Source organism: Merops nubicus, unplaced genomic scaffold (genome assembly GCF_000691845.1).
Source record: "Merops nubicus isolate BGI_N331 unplaced genomic scaffold, ASM69184v1 scaffold2028, whole genome shotgun sequence".
In the NCBI taxonomy this organism is placed as follows: domain Eukaryota; kingdom Metazoa; phylum Chordata; class Aves; order Coraciiformes; family Meropidae; genus Merops; species Merops nubicus.
This window is the reverse complement of record NW_008626241.1, coordinates 1-8,783: the sequence shown is the minus strand read 5'-3', so window position 1 is coordinate 8,783 and position 8,783 is coordinate 1. Positions and strand designations below refer to the sequence as shown.

The 8,783-nt window shown below is 42.5% G+C and overlaps 1 protein-coding gene across 1 annotated transcript in view; it reads left to right on the top strand.

Annotated features, from left to right (window-relative positions):
• CFTR (cystic fibrosis transmembrane conductance regulator (ATP-binding cassette sub-family C, member 7)) overlaps positions 1-7,402 on the top strand; it is a gene marked incomplete at its 5' end in the record, with an annotated part of 53,082 nt that extends 45,680 nt beyond the window's left edge. Inside the window, 4 exon segments of the mRNA XM_008945929.1 lie at positions 2,064-2,153; positions 5,049-5,221; positions 5,574-5,679; positions 7,196-7,402. Coding sequence (XP_008944177.1) covers positions 2,064-2,153; positions 5,049-5,221; positions 5,574-5,679; positions 7,196-7,402 — 576 coding nt within the window.
• Positions 7,403-8,783: the final 1,381 nt, after the last annotated feature.

Here is an 8,783-nt window from a genome sequence, read left to right as displayed (position 1 = left end):
AGGAATGTTATTCAGCCCTATCTTCTTTAAAACAGGTTTGTTGGGTTAACTATTCTTTACCACTGAGAAATGGAAATACCTATTCCATTACTTAAACGTATGGTGTTCAAAGTGTGAACCAACCCACGTCTGACACTGTTTCCACAGCAGCATTATTTCCACCGCACCCACTACTTGGAGGAATCTAATCCTGCAGCAAATACGTCGCCACGCTCGCACGACCTAACAGTGCAGGGCATGGGAAAAGGGCTGCGCTGCACTTCACCAAGCATTCATTGTTAGTAACAACCCTGATTATAAAGGCAAAAGTCTGCTTTTCCCCCTAGTCCCTACCAAAAGTGCTTCAATGGCTTTGAGCTATGTGTGCTGCTGCCTCGGCTGCAGCCCGGCCGGTGCGTTGCTGCCAGGGTGGTGAAGGTGCCGTCGCACGCGTGCAGCTCATCTTCTCCTCTGGTCTCCTCAGTCAGGCACTTCCTGCTCTCTTACACCAAGGCAGTTATTGGCAATGGCTGATGTAATTAAGATGTTTAAACTTTTAATTAATCATTGTTAAATAATTGATGTAAAGGCATGTGTAGATCACTCTGAAACCTGATGAAAGAATGCCAGCTTCCCAGGTCAGGTCAGATGGAAATTGTGGTAGATTGGCCAAACTCTGGGAAGTGACTTACTAAGTATATTCTCTCAGCCATTTTCTGTTGCTACAGCTAGTCCTTCACTGCTTTCGGTAGCATTTGACTACCAAGACTCCATGAAATTATGTGGCTGTGAATCACTGGCGCTTCAACAAGTTTTTCACTAAACAAATATTTTCTTTAGGAAGACAAAAGAGAAGAAAATAGTTGTCTCAAATCTTTCCTCTTGGTATTTGTTCTGTATGTGCAAGGAAAGAGCAAGCAAATGGTCATATTTCTCAACAAGGCACGCACATTCTTTGAGAGCAAGTTCTCCCTGCTACAAGCAGCAGGTGTAACTCTCAGCATAGAAAGCAACAGCTTGGTTTTTATCTTGGAAGAAATGCTATGCAACTTCAGTGTCCCTTGAAGAACCTAATTTCCACCAGAATTGGACACACCCAACCCATGTAAAAAGAGATTAGACAAATATTTAATTTTGTCTGAGTCACTGCTTTTTGAGCTATGAAGCATGTGTCTGTGGGATGTTCACTGAAGTCTGCTTGCCTATACTGATGAGGAAAGCAGAACGGAGTAGTAAACTTCGGTGCAAGAAGGATGCACTGTCACTGCTGGGAAATGTGCATCCTCTTCATCTTCTGTGACAGAAGGGATGTGTGGGACAGAGCAGGGAGAAAGCACAGACCATAGCATCTGCCAGGGGAGCCTCGTACAAGAGCAAATTGTTGCTGCTGGAGTCGTGAATCAGGTTGTGCTGCGTCACATCTCATGATATGACAGTGAGAGAAAGGGGAAAAAAAAACAACCTTTTTTTTTTTTTTTTTTGTGTGCGTGTGTTTCACTATCATAGGATCATGGAATGCCTGAGGTTGGAAGGGACCCTAGAGATCATCTAATCCAACCTCTCTGCCATGGGCAGGGACGCCTCTCCTCTAGACCAGGTTGCTCAAGGCCCCATCCAGCCTGGCCTTGAACACCTCCAGGGAGGGCACGTCCACAGCCTCTCTGGGCAACCTGTTCCAGAGTCTCACCACCCTCATACTGGAGAACTTCTTCCTAAGATCTAGTCCAATATATATCTATATATATGTATTTCACATAATAAAGAATCAAAAATAGTTTTTAAAAGGCTTATTCCAAAATGGAAATACAGGAAATCTTTTATCCTGAAAACTGCTGGAATGTGATTTTTTACTGTTTTTCAGACAAGTTTGGTTAAGTTTTTAGTAAGACAGTTGCCAAAAAATGGAGCATAAGGATTTTTCAAATCACTTTTTTAGGAACAATGTTTTCAAAAATTTTTAATAAGCTGCAATAAGCAATATCTGGTAATAGTGACAGGTTATTATTTCTCTGTATGCTTTACAATTTATAATGCTTCACACAGTATTTCAGGGTATCTACCTGTGTCTATCTTTTTTCTTGTAGAAAGTGTTCATATTTTCTGGAACTTTTCGGATGAATTTGGATCCTTATGGGCAGTGGAATGATGAAGAAATATGGAAAGTTGCAGAGGAGGTAAAACTGTTCAGTGTTATTTGCTTCCCTCTGGTGAAGTGGTTATGGCAAAGTGCATCTCAGGTCAAATGATTGTCATATGTTACATTTATAGAGAGTCTGAGAAGAAAAAGTGCTGAGAAAAGATAATGCTGTGCGATAAACCCTGTTTCCTTATTACCTAATAAAAAGGCACCTTTGTCAGAGACTAAAAGAAAAAAAAAAGGAAAGATAAACTTCCATACACAGTCTGGGTTCCTCATGCAGTGATTTAGCATAGGTGAAGGTTTATGTTTGGCTCTGGTGGGTGACTCTGAGAGAAAAAAAAAAAGTAGAGGAAGCTGATACAGCAAAACGTCCTGCAATTTTTTTTCTCATTTTAATGCTTTGGCAAATACATGAAATCTCTGCAGGGCATTTCCTACCAAAATGTGTAAAAATGGCCACTAAACATTTTGGAAACCAGGAAAGAAGAAACTGTTGGTGGCCTGCCCTAGAAATAGGACTTGTGTTATTGCAATAGGATGTATTTATTTTCAGCTTAGAAAAAACTTACTGCAAAGTATTTTGCAGTTACTGTGATTCTCAGGCCAACATAAAGCCAGCTGAGAAGGAGCACGCTCTGACACTACATTCACTACTGCCTGCTTGTGTCACAGGCAGCTGCCTCTTCCAGGGAAAAGAAGAATCACGGAATGTTAGGTTTTATGAACCTGAAAGTTTCCTTCTAATTCTGTGTTGAGGTTTGAGCAACATTTTTTTTTTAAACATTTTTTTCCCCCCAAGAATAAGGGCCAGATTTCTACCCTTCTGTTTCCATGTTGAGCTGAACTCGATGCATTACGGTTGTCAGATGCCACCTATTGGCTCTGATAGTGCTTAATAGGTTGCACAGGTACACGTAGTGCCTGGAGAAAAGGCAAGTGAGGGTTACAGGAGGGAACGAGCTGCAGCCTAGAAAACAGATTTCTCTTTCCAAGGCAGGGACGACCTAATTAATACAGACTCAGTAATGAATTGCTGCCATTTTCCTTGCTCATAGTAAGTCTCAAGTATCAGAAAATGCTTACAAGTGTGGGACTTAATCTGAAAGCTTCCTCCTTTTCCATCCGGGAGGTTGATTCTGTCTCTGCTCTCTCTTTTGGGTTTATCTAGTTTCTTCCCTATATTTGGAAAAGAGGTAAATAGTCACTTTGTATGAGCAATTTACTGTCAAATAGAAACATTGTGAAATTTTTGGTTAAATGATGCAACTGCAGCTTTTCAGCTGATCCTAGCAGAGGCAACAGGGTGCTCAGTGCTGTGCTGCACTTCTCTGAGGCTGGGGGAAAAATGGAGCGTGGGTTAACACCCCCTTTCTTGAAAAAGACGAGGTGTACTTCTGCTTTGAGGATTGTTTTCACTGTCAATGTGAATTGAGCCTGGGGTTTTAAAGAGTTGAACCTCATTTACAACAGAGAGAAAAAATATTATTTCAAAGCATATATCGTTAAGGACTTTGGCAAATCCAGATGTGATACAGAGTTTTTCATTGCACAGGTGAGAGAGCAAAGCAAACAGAAAAGAAAAAGAGCTGTAATACTTTTTAGTACGAGTGATTGGTTTGTTTACAAAGTTCATGCTCTTGAAATCTGGCGTGTTAGCGGCAGCAAGTCAGTGAAACTTAGGGAGCACTGCACAGAGAATTAACTGTCAGCTTTTCTCTGACCCGCGTTGGCTGCTGAGGATTTACAGAAACTTGCTGAGATCAGCATCATCTTTTTGTGCTCCTCACAATCAGCTGCAGAGAGCAACACAATGTCTGAACAGACATCAGGTGTTCACTTCCGATTGCCTCCGTATTTCAGCACCTGAATCTGTCAGACTTGCATTAACTTTTGAGGATAGGTTTTACTCTTGAAGTCAGCCACCTGGACCGTACAGGTACATGGAGAGATCTTGTCCAGTTTTAAGAAGAAAGCACCTTTTCCAGCCATTAGTTGCAAAATTTCTTTAAAAGACATTATGTATGTTCAAAAGAGGAGAGAGGAACAAAGCAGCAGTGGGTTGCATTGCATTGCATTTTTTTAACAACATGGTGCAATGCAGCTCACGTTTCCTTGTTCTCTCATTTTACAAAAAGTTCTCTGTAAACACCGCTGAGCATGGTCAGTTTGGACTTGTGGAAGATGCAAAGCTTTGCTGTGAAGTGCACAAAATACGTGTCCCAGGGAGAGCAAAAAGGAGCACTGGAAGGAAAAGAAGATACCTGGGCTGGGTTCTGGTTTCTGGTCTAGGCGAAGCAGCTTCACTTGGCACAGGCACTCCTCTAAACATTTTGTCAGCAGTGCTAGAGGGAAGCCCGTGATGCCATCAGTATGAACAAAGTGCACAAGAGCTTTGGGGCAGTAAAAGGAGCAGATGGAAACACCCTCAGAGACAATGGCTGTGGTGACCTGGGTTATGTTCTCTGTTGCTTTTAATGTAGCATGTGAATTTTGGTCACTTCTTTTTACCCTCATAGTAATCAAAGAGGTCTGGTTCCTTTTTAAAAATCACACTCCTTAACATTTCCTATGACGTAGATCTCTGCTGCATAAAAAGTTTCAAATAGATTGCTTTCTCCAGCCTGCTGACTCAGAGCATTTTGGTCCAAATGCCAAAACTCATTGTATGTGACAAACAAATGAGGCCTTAACTCTCAGCTTCTCAACATAAATCCTAGCATGTTGTAAGAGTAAAATATTTTCATGCTTTTCACATCATCCAGCTATTAGCTTGTCATCTTCATAGGACAGATTCTCCTTTTCATCTGTTTATATTTTCTTCTTGCTGCCAGAAACGAAAAGCAAAGAAACTAAAGGCCTTGGCTGCTATACCCGCAGTCAGCAGTAACTGTATGTCACTGACTTTTCCTGTCATTTTTCTTTCTGGCAGGTTGGGCTGAAGTCTGTAATTGAGCAATTTCCAGGCCAGCTTGATTTCGTTCTTGTGGATGGAGGCTGTGTCCTTAGTCATGGCCACAAACAGCTGATGTGCCTTGCCCGGTCAGTTCTCAGCAAAGCTAAAATCTTGCTGCTGGATGAACCAAGTGCTCACCTGGACCCTGTGTACGTTTTGATTATTTGTTCTATCATCTTCTAATATGAAATAAGAAAATCAGTGAGGCAGCACTACCAACAGAGACCTTCTGTAACTTGTCTGCTCCATTACTAAACCTGATTGCAGTACTGTATGTTAGTAATTCTGCATGGGAATCAGGAAGCCTAGTAACAACCTTAGCTTTATGGATGATACCAACTTTGGCAGCAGAAATGCAGCACACCGAGACACCGCAGTGCTGGTGTCCATGCACGTGAGCTTTACAACGTGCAGCTAGACTATTAAATACCATCAATAACATTATGACCTGTGCTGGCACATACATTGCAGTCTAAATAGTGATGATTGTTTGCCTTTCAGAACGTCCCAAGTGATAAGGAAGACCCTGAAGCATGCGTTTGCCAACTGCACGGTGATACTCTCCGAACACAGGCTGGAGGCAATGCTGGAGTGCCAACGATTTTTGGTGAGCATCTCTCGTGGTTTCGTGTGCTGTTGTTTCTTTACACTTGATGAATGTGCAAAACGCACCAAACAGGGTTGGTGAAGTTGGCTGGGTTGATGGGGGTCATTCAGGACCTGAATGACCTGAATTTCAGTGAAATTCAATTAATTTCAGCTGAAAAAACATGCACAAGAGCAGCAGACTCCTGCTTACTCTTTCACCTGAGCTGTTATAGACACATATGCTCAGATGAGCTGGGTCACGTTATGGACGAGCTGGATTCCTAATTTCAACTAGGACAGTTGTGTAGGCTACCCAGCTGCTGATCCAGGTGCCTTATATTTCCAATTGGCTCAGGAGCTCCAGAAAAATCCCAGCATCATCCAGGCCTTTACTATTGCTAATGCAGAAACAGCTGTACTTGTTCTTGAGCAATGGGAGGCTCCATAGGGCAGAGGGGTTTCCTGAGAATACATCTGCAGGTCAAAATCACTAGTTTCTTTCATCAAGCCACCTGAATAATTGTTTAATCAAGGTGACAAAGCATTGAAGTCCTGGGGTATTTCCTTTGTTACATAAAAATGGTTAGTAGAGGAAATAAAAGACAAGTTATGTAATTGTTCTTAAAAATGACATTCCTTCCTCTGTATTCTCTTGACTCTTTCATAAGAGAGTACCTTCATTTTATTAGCAGAGTGAAACATCATTTTTCACATGTATTGGCTGGGTATGTTAGTACATCAGGAGGAATACAGCTCGAAGCTGAAGCAGGCTAGTCAATAGGCAGGTTGTCCGTCCTTTTGGACGTGCTGCTCCTGTACGTGTGCTGGACTTGAGCCTCACCACCAGCTGGCAGCCCCTGCTGCGCTCGGCTGTGTCGGCAGCGTCCTGCCAGGCACGCAGCCTCTGCCCAAAGCAGGTTTACCACCCTCTGAACAACATTTTAGCTGCTAAAAGCTCTTTCCGATCAGACCTGTGCCCTCACCCGAGATGGGCTGGCACTGCAGTGCCAGCAGAGGAGCCTGATTTCTGCCCATCTGCTGCCCGGCAGGGGAGGCTGGCACAGCCATGTAGGGCAAACCTGTTATCTCCTTCAAACACAGGCCAGCAGCGCTTCCTTGTTTGGCAAGAAGAAAGCAAAGAAGGCCTGGCACCTTGCTGGCAGCCTTCTCCCCCTCCTTTCGATACAACTCTGTTTTCTGCAGTTAACGCTTTGTTAACCTGGCAATTTGGTGGTGCCAGGGAAATGCCATAGCACCTGAAGACTTGGACAAATCTCAGAGTTAAAAATCTCATTGCAAGGAGAAGCCAGCCAGCCCAATGTCATTTAGTAGGTTGAGCAACAGGCACCTTTTCCAGATGTTAAAATTTGAATGTGTTTATTTTATGGTTACAATTAGAAATTGCAAACTGTAAACTGGGTTTTTCCTGTTAGATCTGTTATGTCTGCATGCCCCTTCCCTGCTCCATTAATTACATGAGCTGAATTCTGTTGGCACTACCATTGCCTGTCTAACAGAGTGATATGTTTCTTCAGGTAATAGAGGATAATAAACTGCGGCAATATGAATCTATTCAGAAGCTGCTGAGTGAAAAGAGCTCCTTCAGACAAGCCATCAGCCATGCCGATCGCCTTAAGATAATCCCATTACACCACAGAAACTCCAGCAAACGCAAACCTAGACCCAAAATCACTGCCTTGCAGGAGGAGACAGAGGAAGAAGTACAGGAGACAAGGCTGTGAGGTGTGGTGTGGGCATGCTATTTGTGGAATGAATCAAAAGCAGTGCCCCACAATGACAGGACCAGTGCTTCTGAACCTGTGAGAGCCATGCACAAAGTGAACTGTGCAGGAGGTGTTTGCTGCAGTGGCTACATGTGCATTTGGGAATGACTTCCCTTCCACGGTTAATTGTGTGCAAGTTAGGACATTCTTTGAAGTTTTGCCACTTTTAATGGTAAAACCAGACTTCCTTTGACAAGCTGCTCCAATTTGGTACAAATGACATGGCAAGCAGAAGAACCTGCTTTGCCTGACATAATCTTTTCAGAAAACTTTTAGAAATGTTCTTGCTAGGGTGAGCGGTCCAGAGAGCAGGAAGGTGAAAAAAATTATCAAACCTGGGTGGAAAATAGAAAAATCAGAATGTAAAAAGCTTCTTTGGATTCACTTCCTGCCAGTGAATTAAGGGACGATACCAGCAAGGCGCACAGAAAACTTCCTGCTCTTTGTTTTCTGTGCAGCAACTATAATTTCAACTTAGCAGACAGGGCCAAATGCCCTTTCATAACAGCGCACCCCTCTGCGTGCGTGGGTGAGCATGAAGGAAGAGACGATATTGACTTGCAAGCCAGTCAACATCTGTCACCTCTCCACAGTTAAGGGAGAATTGGCATTTCCTCTTCAAACTGAGGAGACTGTCAACCCGACCCTGCACACACTTGCAGCGGGGTAAGTGGAGGCTGACGTCAGTACCTAGTGACAGGTAGGACTCCTGGCAGTGGAACTCCACTGCCTGTGTCTGGCACCTTTACATGCTTTTTACTAGAAAAAAAAAAAAGACCACAGAGGAAAAAATTCTCTGAAGTAGACTTTAATAATAAAATTAAGTTTTATACTCTTCTGGTTTGCAGTTTTATGAGGAAACTGGACTTTCTCTAGGATATTTTATTTATTTTAATATTGTTGCAAACATTTATGAAGGAAATGCTGTATTTTAAGGGTGATTATGTACTATAAAGAAAAATATATTTGTACAAAAAGTTTTATATTTGGATTGTTTTTTGCTGTTTTGTTACTAGTCTTTGATGCCAAATTATGATAGAACTGTTAAAAACAAGGGCAGCCCTAGCATTAGGCCAGGTAGTGTCCAATATCTTGTGCACTATTCTAGTGATGCAGACATTTTAGATTATTTTTTGTTCTTTAAATAAAACAAAAAAAAACAACAAACCACCAAACTGCCTCTACCACGTTACAACACAGCCCCACACAGTGCAGACACCTATACTGCTACTTCCACGTTGGTCACTGCTGCCTATCAAAACGCGTGCATCATTTTAATCAATAAATCGTTTATGAAAAGATAAGCACAAGCTTAACACAAGATAACACAGCCAAGGCC